Raw genomic sequence first — 25044 nt, forward strand, 5'->3', positions numbered from 1 at the left:
TTTTTGCACCACACCCCTCCAGGATTCCTTTCTAAAGGGCCACTTTCCCAGTAAGCATTCCAAGGGAAAGAAAAAAGCAATAATTTGAAATGAAAAGTAACCAATTTTTGCCTCCCTTCGAGAAGTATGTTAAAATTGCCAGCGGGCAGAACTGCTTGTGTTAGTTACCACACAATTGTTTCCACTTTCCCCCTGGGCTCTTTCCTTCCTTGGCCAGAAGCCACAACCGTCTCTAAAGTAAGACCACAAGGCAGACACCCAGAGACCCTTGCGCCTCCAACTAGGAAACTAGCAGAAGCTCTGCCACCACCAACAACGAAAATTCAAAATGAGAGCATGTCAAAACCCTCCCCGAATTCATCTATTTGCTTTTCCGGTTCAAACCACCTTAAAAAGAGTTTGAAATTCCTTCCCTCCTCAGAGAAGCGCGGCTTTTCTTTCTCTGTGCACACAGGGCTGGATGCAAGTCTCTCCGAAGAACTGGTGGCAAAGCAAGCGTTTTGGGGATCGCTCCTGTGGCTGCTCTGTAGCGCCGACTTCTTCTCTCTCTATATTCAGATATACATGCGGGCTTATTTATTTACTCTAATTCTCCCTCTCGCGCTCGCAGCCCGTGGACTTGGGTTCTGACTGGTGCGGCGAGGAGGGAGGCTGGTGGGCACGCACTCCGGTGCCCGACCGGGGGGCGCCTGGTCGCAGTCTTCAGAGGCAAGTCCCCCGTTCCGGCTCCTCCGGCGGGGTCGGGACTTAGCTGCGCCCGGGGAAGGAAACCATGACGGTGCCCTTCTGCCCCGCGCCTTTCTGCCCCCCTTTAGCTCCCGTCCTTAATTGACGAGCCAGTGACTATTGGCTGCAGTTCCCCAGCGATTTGCATGAACAGAGAGGGAGTGTCTTCCGCCGCCCTCCCGCCAGGAGCGCGCTGACTGCAGCCTCCCTGGGAATGCGCGGCCGAGGGAATGCGCGCAGCTCGCGGGCCCTAGCAGTGAGCTGGCGCCCGGCGACCTGGCTCCTGCGCCTGGATATGGGGCGTCTAAGTCGTCCCAGGAGCAGCACCAGCCACAGAAACCTGCCGGTAAGGGTTGGGGTCCGGGAGCCCTGCAGCCCCGACAAGTTGCTGTGCTGTGAGGCAGTTCCTACTCCTGATGGTTTTTCAAACCTTTTCCCTTAATCCAAACTTTACGGGAAGGTTGGGGGGAGGGAAAGGGAGTTTAGGATAAGGTGTCTCCCTTTTACCAAGGAATAGGCAAGTCCTTGGGTCGGGAGAGTAAGTTTCTGAAATAGAAATTGTAGGCAGATGGGGGGGGGGGGGGCTCGATCCGCTTGAGATACTGGGGTGAGGAGATTTCCTGCTGTCGGCACCTGCTAGGACTGGCCACTGTAATTGACAAATTGTTTTTTTTGCGTAAACATTTTCCGCGTTTACTTCTTTTTCCTTAGGGGAGGAGGATTAGGAAGGGCTTGATAGGAGGTGGAGATCCAGATTCTTTTGATTTGACACTAGATGAGAGCTAAAATGAAAATCACTTCTCTGACCTAAAGTGTTTATTTAATGGGGCGGGGGTGCTTCCAAAGGGAAAGTGTCACTATGTTTTCCATATTATTGTTATTATTATTGGTGGTGGTGGTGGTGTTCTCATAATAAGGGATGTGACACATTTCGCGTTCCAGAGACCTTAGTGGTAGAAACATTTCAATGGGAAATAAATTGATGAATTGCCCATCATCGCTCAGTACTCTCCTCTACCCACCTCCTCCCTCTCCATGACCTACCCCGGTGGTTTCCCTTTGGCGTTGCGCAGTCCGAGTTGAGTGCTCTCCACTCTGGCGTGTGTTTCCAGGGACGCTTTATGGCTTGGGATTCCGATTATTAACTGAATAAGGGTGCTGATGAGGAGCGGGAGAAAGGAGGGGGAAGGGTAGAAAGTGAACAGAAAAAATAAGTTTTGGCGACAGTGTTGCAAAGATCTCCTCTTTGCAGCAAGTTTCCTCTTCATCCCTCTCTCACTAGAGGGTTTGCCTTTGGTAATGGGGATGGGGGTAAATATGACCTTGTGGCCCTGGTTTCTGACTCCAATCTCCGTGGTCCCGCGTGTGTGTAACGAGCCTTCTCCCCTCCCCCCACTTTCAGCATCTGTTTCTGTTTTTCCTCTTCGTGGGACCCTTCACCTGCCTCGCGAGTTACAGCCGGGCCACGGAGCTTCTGTACAGCCTGAACGAGGGACTGCCCGCGGGGGTGCTCATCGGCAGCCTGGCTGAGGACCTGCGGCTGGTGCCCCGCGCCGCCGGGAGGCAGGACCAGTTGTCGCAGCTGCCGGAGCGCCCCGTCGCGGAGCGGACCCCCCCTCTCTCCTTCAGCCTGGCCTCCCGGGGACTGAGTGGCCAGTACGTGACCCTGGACAACCGTTCCGGGGAGCTGCACACTTCTGCCCAGGAGATCGACCGGGAGGCCCTGTGTCTTGAAGGAGGTGGAGGAGCGTGGGGCGGCAGCATTTCCATCTCCTCCTCCCCTTCCTCTGACTCTTGTCTTTTGCTTTTGGATGTACTGGTCCTGCCTCAGGAATACTTTAGGTTTGTGAAGGTGAAAATCGCTATCCGGGACATCAATGACAATGCCCCGCAGTTCCCCGTTTCCCAAATCTCGGTTTGGGTCCCAGAAAATGCACCTATAAACACCCGGCTGGCCATAGAGCATGCTGCCATGGACCCAGATATAGGCACGAACGGGGTGCAGACCTACCGCTTACTGGACTACCATCGCATGTTCACCCTGGACGTGGAGGAGAATGAGAATGGGGAGCGCACTCCCTACCTAATTGTCATGGGACTGTTGGATAGGGAGACCCAGGACCAGTACGTGAGCATCATCATAGCGGAGGATGGCGGGTCTCCACCACTGTTGGGCAGCGCCACCCTCACCATCGGCATAACTGACATTAATGACAATTGCCCTCTCTTCACGGACTCACAAATCAATGTCACTGTGTTCGGGAATGCTACAGTGGGCACCCCGGTTGCAGCTGTCCAGGCCCTGGATAGAGACTTGGGAACCAATGCTCAGATCACTTACGCCTACAGCCAGAAAGTTCCACAAGCATCCAAGGATTTATTCCATCTGGATGAAACCACCGGAGTCATTAAACTTTTCAGTAAGATTGGGGGCAGTGTTCTGCAAACGCACAAGCTCACCATCCTTGCTAACGGGCCAGGCTGCATCCCTGCTGTGACCACGGCCCTGGTGACCATTATCAAAGTCATTTTCAGACCACCTGAAATTGTTCCTCGTTATATAGCAAATGAGGTAGATGGTGTTGTTTACCTGAGAGAACTGGAGCCTATTAACACTCCGATTGCATTCTTCACCATAAGAGATCCAGAAGGTAAATACAAGGTGAACTGCTACCTGGACGGTGAAGGACCATTTAGGCTATCACCCTACAAACCGTACAATAATGAATATTTGCTGGAAACCACAAAACCGATGGACTATGAGCTACAGCAGTTCTATGAAATAGCTGTGGTGGCCTGGAACTCTGAGGGATTTCATGTCAAAAAAATCATTAAAGTGCAACTTTTAGATGACAATGACAATGCTCCTATTTTCCTGCAGCCCTTGCTGGAACTAACTATTGAAGAAAACAACGCACCCCATGCCTTTTTGACTAAGCTGTATGCGACGGATGCTGACAGTGAAGAGAGAGGCCAAGTTTCCTATTTCCTGGGACCTGATGCCCCCTCATATTTTTCCTTAGACAGTGTGACAGGAATTCTGACAGTTTCCACTCAGCTGGACCGAGAAGAGAAAGAAAAGTACAGGTACACAGTCAGAGCTGTTGACTCTGGGAAGCCGCCCAGAGAATCAGTTGCCACTGTGGTTCTCACCGTGCTGGATAAAAATGACAATAGCCCTAGGTTTATCAACAAGGACTTCAGCTTTTTTGTGCCAGAAAACTTCCCAGGATATGGTGAAATCGGGGTAATTAGTGTCACTGATGCCGATGCTGGACGAAATGGATGGGTTGCCCTCTCGGTCGTGAACCAGAGTGATATTTTTGTCATAGACACAGGAAAGGGCATGTTGAGAGCTAAAGTCTCTTTGGACAGAGAGCAGCAAAGCTCCTATACGTTGTGGGTCGAAGCTGTTGATGGGGGTGAGCCTGCCCTCTCTTCGACTGCAAAAATCACAATTCTCCTTCTAGATATCAATGACAACCCTCCTCTGGTTCTATTTCCTCAGTCCAACATGTCCTACCTGTTGGTCCTGCCTTCTACTCTCCCCGGCTCCCCAGTTACAGAGGTCTATGCTGTTGACAAAGACACAGGCATGAATGCTGTCATAGCCTACAGCATCATAGGAAGAAGAGGTCCGAGGCCTGAGTCCTTTAGGATTGACCCTAAAACCGGCAACATTACTTTGGAAGAGGCATTGCTGCAGACAGACTATGGGCTCCATCGTTTACTGGTGAAAGTGAGTGACCATGGTTATCCCGAACCTCTCCATTCCACGGTCATGGTGAACCTGTTTGTCAATGACACGGTCAGTAATGAGAGCTACATTGAGAGTCTTTTAAGAAAGGAGCCAGAAATTAATATAGAGGAGAAAGAACCACAGATCTCAATAGAACCAACTCATAGGAAAGTCGAGGCTGCGTCCTGTGTGCCCACCCTAGTGACTCTGTCTGTCATAAGCTTGGGTTCTGTCACACTGGTAACAGGGATGGGCATATACATCTGTTTAAGGAGAGGGAAAAAGCATCACAGGGAAGACGAAAATTTGGAAGTACAAATTCCACTCAAAGGAAAAACTGGCTTGCATATGAGAGAGAGGAAACCAATGGCTATTTCTAATATTTGACATTTCATCATGGAATAAGAGATGTTTTGGCTGACTTTGGGTAGTCTTCATCACCTTAAACAAGAGTGTGTAGATGACAGTTCCAATGAAGGACGACTAATTTATAACTTGTACTATATTGTAAGTAAGCTGTTTACAGGTTTTTAAATTCAAAATCAGAGGTTATAAAATGTGTACAGCATTTTCTAATGAAAATTAGTACTAACAGCTATACAACTGTTGTTAAAAAAAAAAAAAAAAGCTTGGACATGGTTTGCAGCTTTCAAAGAACCTGGGAATAAGGTAAGAAAATGGTACATTGCATTTTTTTTTTTTTGGTCTAAAAAGTCCTTTAACCACAAGAGGGCATCAGCTGCCCCTTTGCAGGGAACTGTTTTGAGGTATTGTACAGGACAGTTGTTGTACAGGAAATTAATGAAAGAGTATATTTTAAATATATTGTTTTTAACATTTAAGAGATATGAAATTGAAATAAACTGAATTTCACCGCACTTCAGTGTATGATAAGAAAGAAAAGAAATGCATTTGTAAACAGAGTGTTTATTACCTCATAAGTACATCATGTATAGTTTGAAAGAGAAGAGCATTACAAAGAAGCGCAATTTGCTTTTAGCAAGGGTGAAAACGTGGCCATGTGTTAAAGAGTTGACCTGCTGAAGAGTATTTTGCTTTCTGTGTACTCAGATTGCTCTCTGTTCCCTGTGCCACTGTGCTTGCTAGTATTACAGGGGAAATGTGTATATTCTCCCTTACAGACATTGTAACTGGAAATTGTGTCCAAGGAAAACAGCCAGGAGCAGAGACCTGTTTCAATCCTTAGTTGCTTCGTAGGCGTTCACAACATTTTGGTGCTTTGACAACTCGTCAGTAGTATTTCATACTTGGGTTATGTATTAGGTTTCTATGTGTTTGAACTCATTTATCACATGAGAAAATAAAAATCATATTAAAACGGAATTATTCTAGAAGCTAGTGTACACTACCAGTCGCTTTAGTTGGGCCCTTTATATAAAAGTTATACTTATCTTTCTGTTGTTGTTTGGGTTTGTTGGCTACCATTTCTGGCTTCCTTTCTTTGGCTTTGGACTAGGTCCAAGAGTTTATTTGTAAGCCCAGCAGCAGATTTCTTCGATAACTTAGCTTTTACTGACTCCTTTGCCATGAAGCAAGCTGGTTCCTTAGTGATTGATCTCTTTCACTTCATTGTGTTGAGCTGGGAATTTTATTTGATATGAGAGCTATAGCAAAATATCTGTGTAAACAAGGAATGTGTTAGCTTAAGCCGGATCATTCTACTTTTTTGGCCTCATGTGTCTGTACTATACCAAACGTGTTTATATGTCTGCAAATTAAAGGTATATATTTTCATAACTTCTTTCTCATTTTTACCATTTATATTTGAACATGGGCTTGGTCTTTCACTGAAGTGCCTGTTATTGGCATTTGTTTGCTTTTAAAGGTAAATGTGGGTAAAGTGTAAATATTCTGTTTGCTAAAGTTTATATTAAACTAATTCATTACTCAATTAAACATTGGGTAAATCATTGAATATGTGTATAAATAGAGACACATACATATGATAGAGAGTATGCCTAGATATTTGACAGGCATTCATATGAAAATTTATACCCATGCATGTGCACATGCATATTAATTTTTGGCTTAGTATCAACTATAAACATTCATTTTACTACATATTTCTGACAAATCCCTTGTTAGCTGTGTTACAATAGCTTTCAATACATTTTAAAAATACATTGCAAAAAAAAATTGAATGCAAACACCCAGGACCTTTTGAATTTGTATTAACTCATTTTTCTTGTTTTCTTCGGTCTGACCATTTCAATAAATAAAATAAGTGTAGGAGGCAGTACTGTTTGTTACAAAAAGGAAATATATTTTTATTGGAGATTCCTTTTGTATGAGAGGCACCTGAGCTTAGAAACTAAGATCATTTAACCCCCAAAACTTTTCATTCATAATTGATGTATAGCAGTGGAGGAAACCATCCTCTACCAATCATTTTCATATCTTCTTTCCCTTTTTTAAAGGAAGGAACTACATATGAAATAAGTAGCACCATTAATTAAAAAAAAAAACCCTCCTAAGTGCAGTGATTTCACCCTAAGTATAAGTAACAAAATATTCTATTTATTTCTAAATTTGAAGAAAGTTCATGTGTTTGGGGTGCACAAGAAATGCCTATAACATTAATAAAAAGACGTATTTCTGAATAACTTCTTGTGCCAGGATTTCCTTTACAAAAACATCTCAGTCACATTAAAAGCATTTATAACAAGGAAAGTTAAAGTAAATTAAGCTCAAAGATAAAAGCCCCTTTTTACTAACACCTTGTGCTAGAACAGTTGCCAAAATGTATGCTAATCATGTCAATGTTGTTAGTTGAGCTGGCACAAAAATAAATGTTCCATTCATTAAAAACCCTAATATCCATTTAACAGTTTGAGAACCAGTGAATCCTCTTTGCCCAATTTAATGAAGAAGAGATTGCTCTGATCTTTGCACTGCCAAAGCCATTCTTATATTACAGAGAAAATTGTTCATTAATTTGGATTGGGAAATTTAAAAGCAACATAGCAATTTCAGCTATGGGGAAAAAACAATTTGTTAGTTGAGTCTTCAGAGTAGATTCCCTGACCCTATTAAAAAAAAAAAAAAGTTGTCTTGGCAGTTATGCTTCTATCAATGGTGGTTAAAAAGGAAAAAAAAAATAGATCCTTCTTTTAAAACAGTTTTAGTGGTACGAGTATAATGAAAATAATAGCCAAATCCTTTGTGTTTTGGGTGTTCTGCATGTGTTTTATGAAAACAATGGGCATAATCTTGCTATGAAAAACATCACTGAAGCTAATATTAGGGATGGTATGAAGTTGACTTGATTCCAGTAGGTTACCTCATAAGGATTCCAATTTGTGCTCCCAGAAAATGTCTCCATTAACAACTGTAAAAGGAGGAACTATGCAATCATCTCCTGAGTCAGTGGAGACTCAGGTTCCAATCTCGTTGGAGAAGTGAAGATTCTGTGGGGTCCTGATCTTTGATAGACATGGAGAATGTAAGGAAAGACAGTACTGAACATAGGGTGCTTTTCAACTCAACATTGGGCAGTCTCAACTCACAGAGGCCAGAGACATAGATATCTGAGCATTTTCTTCCAAGTTAGATTTTCTCACTTCAAGAAAGCAGTCAATTGCTGCAAAATACCATTTTGCTGACTTGTGCAATCTCTGCCTAGCTATGTGCCTTCACAGTGTGAATTATAAATAAATCTTTATTGGGCACCTGGGTGGCTCAGTTGGTTAGGCGACTGCCTTCGGCTCAGGTCATGATCCTGGAGTCTCGGGATCAAGTCCCGCATCGGACTCCCTGCTCAGCGGGAAGTCTGCTTCTCCCTCTGATCCTCCCCCCTCTCATGTTCTCTCTCTCTATCTCATTTTCTCTCTCTAAATAAATAAAATCTTTAAAAATAATAATAATAAATCTTTATTAAAAGGTAGAGAAATGACAGTCATGCAAATAGACTTGAAGCAGGAAAAAAAAATTTTAAAAATTGGTAATTTCTCAGAGAAAAGACCTCCTGTAATGTCTTTCCTAGTTGTCGCTACATCTGATAAGAAAAGATCATATGGGGCGCCTGGGTGGCTCAGTCGTTAAGTGTCTGCCTTCGGCTCAGGTCATGATCCCAGGGTCCTGGGATCGAGTCCCACATCAGGCTCCCTGCTCGGCGGGAAGCCTGCTTCTCCCTCTCCCACTCCCCCTGCTTGTGTTCCTGCTCTCGCTATCTCTCTCTGTCAAATAAATAAATAAAAAATCTTTAAAAAAAAAAAAAAAGAAAGAAAAGATCATATGTATTTTTTGGATCTATATATGCATACATGCATACAGTCTATAATAATTTTCTAAATGTCAGTCATTGTACAGAATTGTTTTTAAAATGATAGCATTTTTTTTTCTCTGATAAACCCCTAAATTGGGAATGCATTCCTTTATGGGTATAGAACAAAATTGGATGAAATTTAAGCCTTAACCCACTGATGTCAAGAAGTAAGAATACTGGGATGATTTAAAAAAAAAAATCAGTCATTCATTCCATTCATATTTATTTTAGTACTCTTAATTACCAGGGATTTAACTGAGAACAAGACAGAGTCTTTGATCCTCAGTGACTTTAGATTATGGTGCGGAAGGCCAATAAGAAAACCCATCAATCTCAAAACATTGTGTGGGTTAAATACCTACTCCAGGATGTCAAGTGAACAGGACTTAACCCAATTTTAGAAAGTATTGGAGAAAGCTTCCCAAAGAGGCCAATTTCTAATTTGGGCCCTCTCAAAGGAGGTGATGTCTAATTGAAAAATTTAGCCAGGGGAAGTTGGCAGAGGAGAGAGAAGGGCATTCAAGGAAGAGGGAATAATGTACAAGCACAAAGGCCAAAGTGAGCATGTCATGATTGAAGAATCATAATATTTGTGGCTGAAGGGATGAAGAGAATGAATAACCAGCTTGGAGCTGTAGGTGTACTGCAAATAATGAAGGGGCTCATTGTCATACTTGGAGGTGGCAATTTTATCCCAGAGAATTTGTGTTTTAAAAAGATCATTTTGGGAGCACCTGGATGGCTCAGTCGTTTAGCATCTGCCTTCGGCTCAGGTCATGATCCCAGGGTCCTGGGATCGAGCCCTGCATCGGACTCCCTGCCCGGCGGGAAGCCTGCTTCTCCCTCTCCCACTCCCCCTGCTTGTGTTCCCTCTCTAGCTGTCTCTCTCTCTGTCAAATAAATAAATAAAATCTTAAAAAAAAAAAAAAGATCATTTTGGCCATGTATGAAGCTTCTGTTGAAGAAGATTCTAGAGACTCATGACAAGGTAATAGTGATAATTCAAGGGAAAAGTTGGGCCTTAAACCAGGGAATATGAATGAGATATATTACAGTATGGAATACAGCAGGTAAATAATTTATAGCTGATAAAGCTATACACTAAAGCTATAAACTTATGATATCATTAGAAATTAAAAATCCACATGTGAGAGACCAGAAAATTCACAATTTTCATAATTGGCTTTCAAGCCTATTTTACAAATTTGAAAAGGATAGGGAACTCATTTACTAAACATTCAATGAGCAATGAAAACACTGGAGCCATAACCCCCTTTCTAATGTTGGGTTTTATGACACAGATGGAATTATAAACTAATTTACCCAGTTTATTTCATATTTATGACTGTCAATTCTATTCAATTTAACAAACATTACTGTGTGCCCATGTGGTAGCCGTTCCAACATGAAGTTGCCCTCATGAAGAATATTTTATCCATTTGCAATATTTTGCTTGTAGTTGCACTAACCATCTCCACAGGGAGAAGAGTCATACTAAAAATTTAAGAAAAAGGGCAACAAAATGTCAAATGGACAATATAAGATGCAAATATAATTTCAAGTGTTGTGTGCATATCAAGAAACTGATTTGTCTGTTGCAGGCAATTCTGAACAAGATCCAGGAACTAGGGGCAGGTGAAATGGGTAGTTATAGCCAAGAAGTACATAGGTCTTGAGGTTTAACATCACTTTTGGATGAAAGAAGTCATTTAACATATCTTTTTTTTTTTTTTTAAAGATTTTATTTTATTTATTTGAGAGAGAGAATGAGAGAGAGAGAGAGCATGAGAGGGGGAGGGTCAGAGGGAGAAGCAGACTCCCTGCTGAGCAGGGAGCCCGATGCGGGACTCGATCCCGGGACTCCAGGATCATGACCTGAGCTGAAGGCAGTCGCTTAACCAACTGAGCCACCCAGGCGCCCACATATGTTTTTTTTTATTTTTTTATTTTTTTTAAATATTTTATTTATTTATTTGAGAGAGAGAGTGAGAGAGAGAGAGGGCACAAGACGGGGGAGCAGAAGAGGGAGAAGCAGGCTCCCCGCCGAGCAGGGAGCCCGATGCGGGACTCGATCCCGGGACTCCAGGATCATGACCTGAGCCGAAGGCAGTCGCCCAACCAACTGAGCCACCCAGGCGCCCTCATTTAACACATCTTATGCCTCAGTTCATCTTGTGTAAATGAATAATTTACTAGTATGTAGCCCTCACTGGTGGAAGCTTCAAACCCAGGCTAAATAAACATAGAACAGATGTAAAAACAGTACTGTATGCAGTCCTTGCTTCAAGAAAAGTCATTGGTCCTCTCTTCCAAAAAACTGCCCCTCCTAAGACTCATCTGCATGGAAATGATGAACTTGCTCTATCTCCTCATGAAATTTTGAAAATCAAATAAATTAATTCAGGCAAAATATTTCAAAGGAAGTGTTCTACAAGAAGTAGCTATTAGTATTGCTTTTGGAATTAGTGTGCCATGAAATTGTCTTAGTAGTTTTTTCATTCATTCTTCCATCAAATTCATTAAATCAACATCTTTATTACACAACAAAAATCCATAAAATTAATACTGTTTTAGATTGAAGGCCCATATGCTCAAAGCAATCTACTTATCCATTTCTTAAGCCCTTTGACTTTTTCCCCCCTTTTTTCTTACAGTTAATTCGTATGTCCTTTTTCATTTGGAAATCTCATGAGGGCTAGGACTTTGATTTAAAGTGTCAGACCACGGAACTTTAGAGATAATGTAGTCCAACCCTCTCATTTTTCAGATAGAATAAAGATAGAACAGCTAGAAAAAAATTGACAATTTAGGAGATTAGAAGAAAAAACAGGAATCATGAATGAAAAAAATATTCAAAAATCCTACTAAAAATCAACTTTTCCTTCAAATATTTCCCTTAAAACATATATTTTAATTTTACCTTCATCAGAAAGTTAACCAAAGAGTTATAAAGACAATAGCAAAAATTAAAATTAAAAAAAAAAAACCTCTGAGATGAAATCTCAGCTAAATGAGGTAATCAAAACTATTCATTTGAATTACTGAGATTCGTGCTCGCTTCGGCAGCACATATACTAAAATTGAATTACTGAGATTCATTTATCTTCCCTGCATGCACTGGAAGAAAAAAACACACACAATTTTAAAGATAAAGTTACTCCTCATAAAGAGAAAAATATAGAAAATTATATAATTATGTATTTTTTATTTTTATAATTTTTTAAAGATTTTATTTATTTGAGAGAGAGAGAGAGTGAGAGAGAGAGAGCATGAGGGGGGGGGGGAAGGGAGAAGCAGGCGCCCCGCTGAGCAGGGAGTCTGATGCTGGGTTCAGATCCCAGGACTCTGGGATCATGAAGTGAGCTGAAGGCAGACACTTAACAGACTGAGCCACCCAGGTGCCCCTACAATTATGTATTTGACAAATACAATAACTGTAAGAAAATAGTAAGAAAACATAAAACTTTAAGAGATTAGAGAATAGGGGAGAATAATCAAGGACAATTTTATGAACTCTACAGAAATACAGAAAGAATAACCTTGATTTAAAATATGGGAATGAATATTTACTTATGCAAAATTCATGTATATATTATAGAAAATCCAAGTGTGGATACAGGGATATGACTGATCTGGAAATGAATTGGGGCACCTGGGTGACTCAGTTGATTAAGCATCAGACTCTTGATTTTGGCTCAGGTCATGATCTCAGGGATATGAGATCAAGCCCCACATTGGGCTGTGCACTGGGCATGGAGCCTGCTTGGAATTCTCTCTCTCCTTTTCCCTCTGCCCCTCCCCTCCCCTGCCCCCTGCTCACTCTCTCTAAAAAAGAAAAAGAAAAAAAAGTAAGAAAATGAAGATGACCAGGCTTACATATATAGTAAGGTAAATGAAGGTAAACCCAGAATGATTGAATATTAGAAACTCACTAAATCACAAACTTTACAACCTCAAAGGAACTTTGGATTATTGTCCTTTTCCTTATAGATTTGGGTACAATATCCTGAATCTTCAACAAAGATAAAAACTATTATCATTAACTATTTATTTACTAAACACATTTACTAAACATATTAGCCAATGCTTATTACAAGCAAAACATTGTGCTAGGCACAAGGGTAAGTCTTCTTCCGTCCTCAAAAAGATTACTCCCCAGTTTGGGAAAAACTAATGTAAACCACACAAATATAGAAGTGAACATGTTGCTTCTCCCATCTACTCATCCCCTGTGCCTCTTACCTGCGTACCTCTACCAGAGAGACAAAGATAATGATAGCAGGTCAGAGTGCTTCCCAGAGATATGCAGTATTATCTATAGCTATTAAGGAGAATATCAAAATTTTTGGAGGAATATCATCTTTGCAGTGTATATGAATTAATAAATAGAAATTGTTTTCTGTGGGTAGAATGGGCAAATTTTTTTTAAATGTTTTATTTATTTATTCATGAGAGTGAGAGAGAGAGAGAGAGGCAGAGGCAGAGGGAGAAGCAGGCTCCCCACCCAGCAGGGAGCCCGATGCGGGACTCGATCCCAGGACCCTGGGATCATGACCTGAGCCGAAGGCAGACGCCTAACCATCTGAGCCACCCAGGCGCCCCAGAATGGGCAAATTTAAAGACTTCTATATATTTCTTTTACTCATTTTGAAAATCGGAATTCCTTATAACTCTCAAAGGAAATTTTCACTTAAAAAATTAAAGAAATAAATGAGATAGGCACTGTAAACCAGTTACTCCCTTCAGAAAGATCATAAATTTTAGGTTTCAGAATAATTAAAATGTAACTATGATATTCCACTGACTCTCCATATGTACAAGCAACCTGCGACGATGTTTCACAAATATCACTGATTTCTATTTTGTAAATACATTTTAAATCATTTCAAATTCATAATTTTGTGTTAATAAGCTTTCTTAAGGTGCTTTCTTGGCAATGTGAAGTTTTGATTTAATGGGAGTGTAAAATGTACTTTGGGAATTGTTATGTAAACCTTTCAAATAATACTATGTAACAGTATTTTTCAAAGTTATGAGATCTGGTGAAATGTATGATGAGAGGACATTTAAATGTTAATATATAAAAATTACTGCACATACATTCTGAATTCTCCATTTTATTAATGAAGAAAAAATACTCCAGAGAAGGTAACTCTAGAAAATTCATGGGAAAAAAACATTGTATTTTTAAAGATGGGCAGAGGAAGAAAAATTTCAGTGAATAATGATTTTAAAATTCTAAAAAAAATTAAATTACTCAAAAGTTTTTTTCTTTTGAAAAGCATCATCCACCCTCCTCCTCACCACACCCCGCCTGCCTTATTAACTTGGGAAACCAGTTTCTTTCATATTTTTTTAGTTAAATTATAAGATCCTAAACGTTTTCAGAGTCCAAATGAATGTGGGCAATGCTAACCATAAAACAGTTGCTAAAAACACTATTGCTTTGAGACAGCTTTCAATTTATGATCCTTTCATTTTTCGACAGTAAAAAACTCCATTTTATTTACAGAATTTTTTTGTAAATAGCAGTTAACATTCACTGCAAGGAGAGGAATTTCAATAACAGGTATTTCGCTTATCTTTGAAATATTTACAGTGAATCATCTAAGCATTCAAATTTAGCAAAGCCAATGATCCTGCCTATGTCTGATTTCTCCATCTAGTCCACAAAAGACTTTTTATCCTACAAAAAGCACTACAGAACATACCATTTTCCCCATCTCATTTACGAGTGTGGTTAGCAATTTAAAGTACAGATTTCTGGGAAGAATAACTGGTATAAGTTGCCTTGTAAGATTCTTTGAAATAAGAGATTTAATACAACTTAAGTGGATCAAATTAATTTCTTTTTTGTGCTTTATGCCTGACTCAGGACACACAGTTTGAAGTGCCATGTCATACCAACATTCTCAATCAAACCATTAGGTGGGGATTGTCAATTAGCCCAACTGGAGATAATTTCTAAAAGACCTTGGTGGTGAAGGTACATATTGAAAAAGACAGGTAAAATACCTATGAAAACTTATAAAATATCTGTCTCATTGAACCAGGAGGAATCTTCAGACATCAATGTTTTCTTCCCCTTTGAGCTTCCTTGATCGTAATCAACCATTCTGTCGGTGTTTCATAAGGGAAGCTCACTATTCTCAGAATTCCTCTATTAGTCTATCTGTAAGGAGAATAGTACCCCCAAAGGTACCATGCCTTCGTGCATGGAATCTATGGATATGTTATGTAACACGGTAAAAGGGGGCTTGCAAATGTATTTGACATTATGGACCTTAAAACAGGGAGATAGCCAGACCTAAGGAAATAGAAAGATTCCTAAGTCACAGTCAACAAGAAAACAGGGAGGGCTTCAGTCCTATAACCATATGGAACTGAATTCACAAACAACCTGAATGAGCTTGGAAGTGGATTCATCCACAGAGTTTCCAGAAAGCCATATAACCCTGCTGACACCTTGATTTCTGTATTGCAAAGCACCAAGCAGAGGACTGATTGAGCCACTCTGTACTCAGACTTCTGACTAGAGGAATGGGAGTTAATAAATGGATGTTACTCTGAGCTGATAATTTTGTGGTAATTTGTTAAAGCAGTAATAGAAACTACTACAGTCTCCTGAAAAATACATGACAGATCCATTAAAGGCAGAGTTTAGTTGATTGATTATAACAAAATCTGGTTTTGTTTTTGGAAACTTTTATAATAGATGTTTAAATTTTCCTTTACAAGAGTGTTGAGTACATACCTAATTATACTTTCCTAAGTAAAGAAAAAACAAACAAACAAATTTTAGAATAATCAGTATAAATATACATGGAAAATAAAATCATGTATTGCAAACCTATTGTGTTCCAGTCAGCAAAATCCTGCCAGTTAGACTCTATGTTCATTTTACTTTTACTAAGTCACAGAAATAAACAGAAAACCAGAGGTGTTTTTATTTCCATAAAGGATTTTCTCAGTTGAACAGAGCTGGAATGAACAGTGCTGAATTGTTGAATTCATCTCAGACCCAGTTTGGGATGAGATGAACTGAATGGCTGATATTTGTAATTGAGATATACTGTGGGTGGATGTGTGATGATTGCATATGTAAAAGGTTGCTCTGATTTAAAAAAAGATGCATGTTAAAATGTATCTTTCTTTTGTTATTGCAGACAAAAGAGCCTTTCTAATGGATGAGTCTCTCTAATCGATGGATCATTTGAAGTGACTTGTCATCTTTAATTCTTTGAAAACAAGCACTTTGGGAGTTTATTTTTAAAAAACCACATTCTTATTCTACTTTTCTACCAACTTCACTTCCTATTCAAAAGCTGCTTAACTCTATACAATAAATTCACAGTAGAAGATGTAGTTCATTAGAATCATTGATTTAGTGTGCACTGACTTTTATTGGGCATTTATTATTGGCATAACCAATACATAATAGTCCAATAGGATTATATTATAGAATACATTTTGTACTGGTAGAGTGATATCATTTTGCAAGTGCAGTCAAATATTTTGGATTCCTATCAGGACTCCTGTGACTGAAAAGTTAAAATGCAAAGTCACATTATTCCTCATTTGGCAAAATGACAGGTCCCTTTCTTAAATGTATACATTTCTCTTTCATTTTGTATGTCAGCCATTTTTGATGATTGTAGGGTTTTTGTTCTAAACTCTAATCTAAGAAAAAAACTGGGGACACCGGTTCAAGTGTGTTTGAAATTCAAACATTAAAAATTTTAAAAATAAAAACGTATTCCAAGAATAGAATTTTCATATAGTTAAGAAAAAAAGAATTGGGGTGGAGAGACAAGGGATCTTATGTGATCAGTTAGAACACATTTTTGTAAGAAACTGGGGTGATCACTCAGAGCTAAATAGCTCATTTCTAAAAGTTGCTGATTCTAAGTTATACTTCCACAAAAGGAATAGGTCTTTCCTACCATCCTCTGTCTAACCACCCACTAGGTTGTGGAACAATTTGTAGTCGGGTTATTCATTTATGAAACACATTTAGAACAGGCAGAAGCTCCAGAGCTGGAGTTCCACATGTAGATGAAAAGCCTGGCCTTTTCTTCTCTTCTGGAGGCTTGGCCATTGGGTAAACATGAGCCACGTCCTGATGATGGTATTTCCCGAAGACCCTGAAGGAGATCAGCACCTGCAGATGTAGGCCCCAGCAGTTCCTGCTCAGGCTTGGGTTGGGAAGGGGAGGTTTTCAAACTTAGAAAACCTATGATGTTGCCGTCTCTTCCCTGAAAGCTTTTTACACGGCCCTTTCACCGAACACTGACATGCCCCCACTGTCCTGAATGGGGTTTGACATAACCACTGCCCAGGAAAGGGCTAGTGGCTAGCTCCAGGGCTCTTCCAGCTCTGCTAAGGTGAGATGTGTTGGTGAGAACCTTGCCACTCCATGTGTGCAGCATAGATCAGCAGTAGCAATAGCTGGTTGCTCCTAGGACATTAAGAACCTAGGCCTACCCAGGATCTATTATACCAGAATCTATATTTAATAAGATCCCCAGTTGATTTGCATGTACATTAAAGGTTGATAAAGATGTGTTTGGATCATTGGCTCTCGAGCTTGTCTGCATGCTGAAATAATGCAGGGAGTTAAACAAACAAACAAAAAAATACAACCTGATACCTAGGTCCCACCACCAACTTTCTGATTGAATGGGTTTGGGGTGTAGGATGGGAATCAAGATTTTTTAAAAAGCTCTCCAGGTGACCTGAAGTGAAACAAAGTTTGAGAATAACCAGGTGTGAGTCCCATTATTCCTGTAATTTGCTGTTTTTACTTGATACTCTACTCATTCAGCCAATTCGGGATTTATTTCATCACTGGCATCCTCTCCAAACCTGCTATTAAAAAAGATGCATTTTCCGGGCGCCTGGGTGGCTCAGTTGGTTAAGCGACTGCCTTCGGCTCAGGTCATGATCCTGGAGTCCCGGGATTGAGTCCCACATGGGGCTCCCTGCTCAGCAGGGAGTCTGCTTCTCCCTCTGATCCTCCACCCTCTCATGCTCTCTCTCATTCTCTCTCACACAAATAAATAAAAATCTTAAAAAGAAAAAAAGACACATTTTCCAACACTCCCTAAAGACCGAACCTATAAATTAGCACGAATCAGGTCTTTTTTTTGTCATAGAATGCCATCGTCATCATCATCAAAAGCAGGCAAAGTAGCTAGAATGCTAACTAGTATGTCTGTTCATACCTTCTGGAAAGTTTGCTCTAGGACAGTTACTAGAATATAAGCCTGAGGTGCACAGCAACTTTGTTGTAGTTCTAGAACCTAAATAATGTCTTTTCCCCGGAAGAGACTTATGCAAATATTTGTGGAATGAATGAAAGCAAGAATGGCAGGTGCTCCTTACACATAAATTGGAATAATTATGCACTTCAGAAGAAAACTATCGTATCTTGACTTTAAAAGGCAATTTAGAGCTAAGCCTGGAAGTGCCATTCTAAGGAGGGTCTGCCCCATCATTGTACAGACCTTATGTTCTGGCTCATGCAAAAGTGAGGGAGTGGGTAACAGAAGTATCATGTATGGCCACTGGGGCAAAAAAATGTAATTATTCAGGAGGCTGTCTTTTCCAGGATCTGGAAACCCCATTTCAACTACCAATAGGAGAGGTATTCAGTAAGGAAGAAGAATAGGAGAAAAATATGGAACATCTATTTTAGGCATGAAAATCTGAGGGAGACAAAAACAGAATTACTATCGATTTTAATTGTTAGGAATGAAAGAAGTGCTGAACAAGCTCACTATTCATCCTCTCATTTTATATGACTGGGAAGAAATAGAAAAATACTGTCTAGCTCCAGAAAGTAAATAAGGACCAGCAACATTTAACAAGGTTAAAAAAAAAAAATAGGCATTTACTAATCCTGGATCTTCCAACTACCAGTATTAAAACCTTAAGGACATTTCCTAAGTATCTACGAGCCCCATGTTCCCCAAGTGTACCCACCTTATTTAAAGTATGACGCATCAAGGGCATAGAAATTTCCAAGGCCAATTTTTATATCCTCAGGGCCCAGCACTAAATATTTGGTGAAATGGACAAATAACTTAAAAAGGTGGTGGGATGGGCACCTGGGTGGCTCAGTCGTTAAGCGTCTGCCTTCGGCTCAGGTCATGACCTCAGGGTCCTGGGATCGAGTCCCGCATCAGGCTCCCTGCTCAGCGAGGAGCCTGTTTCTCCCTCTTCCACTCTCCCTGCTTGTGTTCCCTCTCTCGCTGTGTCTCTCTCTGTCAAATAAATAAATAAAATCTTAAAAAAAAAAAAGGTGATAGGTTTTATTCTGAGTTTCAGTTGCTTTGAATGGGGGGTGGGAGGGAAACCCATGAAGATGTGAAAATTGATTCATAAATTAATTTACTAAAAACTCTCATTAAGCATCTAGGATGTGGCATGTACAGACATACTTTCTGAATGTGCTATCAGAACTCTTCTTTGGAGCTCAGAGTTTAGTTAAGGACACTTGAAAATAAAACTGCAATTTAATGAGATAAATATCTTAATAGGGGATGCATAAAGCCAGGAGAATCAATTGAAGCATTTGGTCTACAGTATTTTGTATGCAGCTGGTTTCAGTTTCAAAATTATTAATAATCTCAAGGCTGAGTACATTTCAGCGAGAGTCCACGTACATTGTTACAGCAGAATGAGCAGGGAAGGCAAGCTGAAAGATTTGGGGGGTTTGGCTATAGAGGCATCATCTGCTCCTTAGTTTACAAGACTTTTCTTTCTTTTTCCAGCCTCCTGCTTCCTAATTACATCCAAATGGTTCTCTCATTTGTTTTCCTGGCCCTGCCATTTGAGACATGGTGCCAGTAATATATGCCATCTTCATTTGGCTCCTTTCTCTCTGATCTGCACTGCTAACCTATTGTTTTTGTAAAAATGTTGGATTTGTCAATTCCTTCTTACACCTGTCATACTGCTTGAGGTGGATATACTGACATATTTATGATTAAAAATTAAGTCACCAGGGGCGCCTGGGTGGCTCAGTTGGTTAAGCATCTGCCTTCGGCTCAGGTCATGATCCCAGGGTCCTGGGATTGAGCCCCACATCGGGCTCCCTGCTCGGCCGGAGCCTGCTTCTCCCTCTCCCTCTGCTCCCCCCCACAACCGCTTGTTATCTCTCTCTCTCTCTCTCTTTCTCTGTGTGTCAAATAAAGAAATAAAATCTTTTAAAAAAAAATTAAGTCACCAGATAGTAAAAGTGCTAAGACAACCATCTCTTTCACCCTTTACTAACCAAACCATAAATGGACACATTAAGATAACTACAGACAGATCCTGCTTTGTGAAAATACCCACAAAGAAATTCTCTTCTAATAGAATCATATTATCATATTGACAATTACAAAGCTACATAATTTCAAGGAGTTTGTGCTGCTGGAAAATTTAAACAAGCAGATTGCCGATGCAAGTCAAAACTGGGAATTATCTTCTGGAAGGCTATTGGCTAATATGTATACATTCTAAATTGTGCATTTTTTTCCCTTTGCACTTTCACTTCTAAAAAGATAACCAAAGAAAACAGCTTCAAACTTGTGTGTGCAAGCATACTTTTTGCAGAGTTTAATAGTCATGGAAAAGCCCTATATTTACATGAATCTATAATTGGTTAGATTATGACATAAACATAGTAAAGACAATAATAGTCCGAATTGTCACAAATGCCATAGCAATTCTTTGTCTCCCTGTATTATCTCTGAAATTACTCGAGTCATCTTGTTTTTCCCACATATGAATTTATGATACTCCTGACAAAGACTCCCCATTCATCTAGGACACGATTCCTTAACCTGGTACATGTATAACTGAAATATGGGTAGACAATAGAAAATAAAGTGGGACAGGCCAGTAGGGGACACATTATCAAGCAATTTGCATTCATTCACAGGACAGTAGTCATAAAATGAATACATACTTTGTGATCCAGGAATATGGGAATGAGTTTCACTTAGCACTGCTGGTAGCTATTTTGATTTCTCTGTGGTAAAAGCCTGTGTGAGGATCAGGCTAACAGAGAAGCGAAAAGAGGGAGAGGGAGGGGAGGAAGGAAAGGGAGAGAAAGACAGGAGAGGGAAACAGAACAGAGAACTGATGGCATGTTTTAAATGCTCCCATCCATCTGTGCTTGAAACCAGCCACTCTGGAGACTTTCCATTGTGTGAACAATAAACCCACTCTGCTGATTTTAGTCCTCCAAACTATTTTGAATTGTCACCCTGGTAATTATATTTTTTAAAGCCTTGACTAATACTTTATTGGGACAACTGGTTGTAGTTCTTTAAACACATCAGGATATCTGTGTTTCTGCATTTTGCACATGCTGGTCCCTCTGCTTAGATGCCTTTCCTCTCTTACCCATCTGAAAAACATCTGCAATCCATTAAGTCTTAGCTCAAGTGCCATTTCTTCTGAAAAGCCTGCTCTCAAGGGCTTATTTTCTTCTGCTTTCAGGGCATTTCACACAGACCAATACCATAGCAACGCACTGAAAGTCTTGTGGATTATAACTATGCTTCTGCATTATTTTCTTATCACCAAAATATAAGTTTCTCAATGGAAAGAGATTTATAAAGAAAAAGAGAAAATATTGGAAATTTTTTCCAAGTCAGATCAGAGGTCTATCATTCAGTATTTGTTTTTTAAGCGCAATCTAGTTTCTCACAATGGGTGAGATTTTACTCTTTCACTGTTTTGGGGTTTTTTTAGATTTTTGCTTGAGTAAATTTACATTACTTAGGAGGAATAGTCTGTCTCTAACATGTTCAGTGTCTTTATGTTTGCTCAGAAATTCATGAGGCAAAACTGTTCTCATTAGCTTCCCCTTTTCCCAGAAATTTCTGGGTCATCTAAATTATTAATAACTTCAGATGCTGCGGCATCTGCTATCAATGTAGGCTATGGAAATATAGGATATTAAGTAGAAAATAAATTGTAAATACCCATGGAATAATGAATATGAGAAGATAACTGATTCACCTTATTTTATCATTGCAAAATATAGGATCCTGAGTCAGAAGCCCTTGATTCAAGATCAACTTTTGCCAGCTATAGTTATGTTTGTGATGTTGACCAAATCAGCTTACAGAGTATCAGTTTCTTATTCAGAAAATGTAGATAATACTACGAGGCTGAAATAATACTAAAAGAAAAGCAGGCAGGTGAAAATAATTTGTATATTCTAAAATGCTAGATTTGATTTAGCAGCAAAGAAGTCACTGTGGCCTTGACAAGAGGAGTTTCTTTTTTTTTTTTTTTTAAAGATTTTATTTATTTGACAGAGAGAGAGATAGCAAGAGCAGGAACACAAGCAAGGGGAGTGGGAGAGGGAGAAGCAGGCTTTCTGCGGAGCAGGGAGCCCAATGCGGGGCTCAATTCCAGGACCCTGAGATCATGACCTGAGCGGAAGGCAGACGCTAAATGACTGAGCCACCCAGGTGCCCCGACAAGAGGAGTTTCAATGCATGGTGCGGGTGAAGGCAAAATTGCAGTAGAATTTAGAGTCATCAGAAAGTAGGGGCAGACAATTCCCTTCAAGAAATGTGGCTTTAAGAGAGAGGGGAAATATAGGGCAAAGCTGAAGCAGTATATGGTTGAAGGAGGTTTTCTTTCCTCCTGCGAAAAACATTGGATACAGTGGAATTAATATGAAGGGAGATTCAAAAGGAGACAATAGAGAAGAATCAGTAGCTCAGGTCGAAGATAATTCAGGAGAGCGTTATCGAAAGAAGAGGTGGAGGACAAAGACGGGTGAAATTGTAGAATGGGTGAAATTATAAGTTGGTTGAAGAAACTTAAAGAAGTAATTACCTATTCTCTCTGTGAAGTACAAAGAAGTAGAAAGATGAAATCATCTGTTGAGAATTAAGGGGAGACGGGAGAGTTAGAAATTTGTGGAGAGTGGAGGATATTTGAAATAACTGCTTTTGGAAAAGGAAAAGGAGCTAATCATGGAAAGGACAGCAATGGATGCTTTAAACATGAATTGGCGTGGTTTTGTGATCTTCTAAATCACTCTTCATGTACACAGATCCCAGCATGGAGAAAGGGGACCTATGAATCTCAACCAAGACAGATTTTGCGAGACAGGAGTGATGAAAAGAAAACGGAGCAGAGGAGATGAAGATACTAGAAGATACCAGGGTGGTTGAAGTAGACATAACACTAAAACTTAAGAAATATATAAAACAATTCTGACGAGATTGCTGCAGTGGAGAAAGCAGAGGACCCCAAAGGTTAAGAATACATAATAAGGCGGAGGCACTGAGTTATTTAAATTAAAAGAGTGGGTTAGAAGGTTGTGGTCAGACAAAACAATGTATTTCTTATTTTAGAAGTGGAGCAGTTCTGGCCAAATGCATGGTCCAAAGTGTGCCCAGGGGGGCAGAAGCTTACACTGTTTGGGTAAGGGTGTCACTGGATAGAAGGCAATGAAATACTATAGTAGTGCCTGGATCAACTACCTGGATGATAAAGTAACCCAGAGAGTGTCAGGACTTAAGGAAGTAGGGATGACTATGAGGAATATGCTGTACCTTCAATGAATAAGTGGGAAGACGCTGAACTTTGGGGTTGGCAGTGACCAAGAAAAGTATAGCAGAATATAAACGTATCCTTCTAAAACACTGTTTGTGGCATGAAACAAAAAGCTTTTGTTTTTCCCACTGTTCCTTAGCATTTATTAATTTACTCACTGTGCCCAGATGAAAAATCACAGGTCTTATGACTTCTCTGAGGAACCCTAAATTATTTTTTAATTAAAAATTTAAAAAAACCACCTTTTATCAACTCTAAGTATCAAAACACTATTTTAACTCCAAATCCCCTTTCATTCATCTTCTCATTCTCAAGCTTTCTATACCCTTACATTGAACGGTCATTTAAAATCACACAACTGGTTTTATCTAAATTATTTGAAAATTCTCACTTTTGTTATCACAGTTTGAAAAGTGATGTCAATTATATCTCATTAGATCAGTGTCCACTTTAAAATTCCATTATATAAATGCCCTGAATTGTTGTGTTTTTTTAAAAAGATTTATTTATTTATTTTAGAGGGAGAGAAAGAGAAAGAGCATGTAAGTGGAGGGAGGGGCAAAGAGAGAGAGACAAGCAGACTCCCTGAGTGGGGAGCCTGATGTAGTACTCAATCCCAGGACCCCAATATCATGACCTGAGCCAAAATCAAGAGTTGATGCTCAACTGCCTGAGCCACCCAGGCACCCCAATGCCCTGAATTTTGGGGCATGTCCATGAGAGGAGTGTCCACAGGAGATTTGGGTCATGAGAGTTATTCCCAGGATCAGAGAGTAAAGAGGACGCATAGCATTTCTTGACCCTAGGCCACATGAAGTATGGGGAAATAGAGAAGGGCTTTAGGGAAGTAGCAGCATGTGGAAAAAGCCATATTTCTGCTTAGTTCAGAAATGAAGGAAAAAATTAAAGAAGAGTATGAAGATGTTAACTGAGTGTGATAGAACACTAATCTGAGACATAAATTGTAGAATCTTTTTTCTGCTACCCCTGATCACTGAAATTCAGAGTGTAAGAGCCAGGATCACCACTCATAGCAGTGAGTAGCTGGATTCAAACCAGGGAGAAAAGACTAACATTTTCCGTTTCTAGGAACAAAAGCCTAGGATTCAGATCTGAGGAAGAAAGTCCACATGCACTGGCCATGGGCATTCTTCCCTGAAATCTCTGACCTAGAAAACTCAGGATTTGTAAAGAAAAGAGAAAAATTGAGGGGGGGGGAAGCTAATGTGTTAGAAGTAATCTGTGTGTGCAGCAGAGGACAGGTGGGTGGGAGAGGGTGGGTGAGTAGTGCTGGAAAGACTGCCTCCATCTCCCAGTCTGGAATCCACCTTCAAGTTTGGAGTCCAAGAGTAGGGATAACCTGTGCTTCTGTATCTGAGGTCAGATGAGGCAGAAACAAAAAACCTGGTGCTGGAGATGAGAAATCTCATTAAGGAAATGTGTAGCATTTGAAGGCTTCTGATGTCTAGCAATCACTCATGCCGTCTGGAATTTGAAAGCTCTCCTTGTCTCCAAATAACGTATACAAGGTCACTGAGAGAAAGCTATTGGGTCTGCCATGAAATGGTTTCCCAGTTCAGCCTGGACCATCCTCACTGGCAATTTTATGAAGATATAGCTCATGTATTAGTGGGTCATTAGCAGCAGAAAGCAAAACGGAAATGGAATAATATACTTTAATTTCATTCAGCTCACCATTCTTATGCCAAAGCATAAGACC

The 25044-nt window shown here is 40.1% G+C and overlaps 1 protein-coding gene across 1 annotated transcript; it reads left to right on the plus strand.

Annotated features, from left to right (window-relative positions):
• Positions 1-541: 541 nt before the first annotated feature.
• PCDH20 (protocadherin 20) lies at positions 542-6428 on the plus strand. The gene is made up of 2 exons (XM_045869553.3): positions 542-1072; positions 2129-6428. Exons 1-2 carry the CDS (start codon positions 941-943, stop codon positions 4850-4852), a joined length of 2856 nt encoding a protein of 951 aa, XP_045725509.1. The 5' UTR covers positions 542-940; the 3' UTR covers positions 4853-6428.
• Positions 6429-25044: the final 18616 nt, after the last annotated feature.

The sequence above is a fragment of the Mirounga angustirostris genome, unplaced genomic scaffold (assembly GCF_029215605.1).
Source record: "Mirounga angustirostris isolate CCGP_5_RB_7025 unplaced genomic scaffold, mMirAng1.0.hap1 SCAF_3, whole genome shotgun sequence".
Taxonomy (NCBI): Eukaryota; Metazoa; Chordata; class Mammalia; order Carnivora; family Phocidae; genus Mirounga; species Mirounga angustirostris.

What these genes read in the sequence shown, in the direction of transcription:
- PCDH20 (XM_045869553.3), top strand. Translation starts at nt 941, where the DNA reads ATGCGCGGCCGAGGGAATGCGCGCAGCTCGCGGGCCCTAGCAGTGAGC. An exon ending in CCAGCCACAGAAACCTGCCG is followed by an intron (nt 1,073 to 2,128) that starts GTAAGGGTTGGG and finishes CCCCACTTTCAG; the next exon opens with CATCTGTTTCTGTTTTTCCT.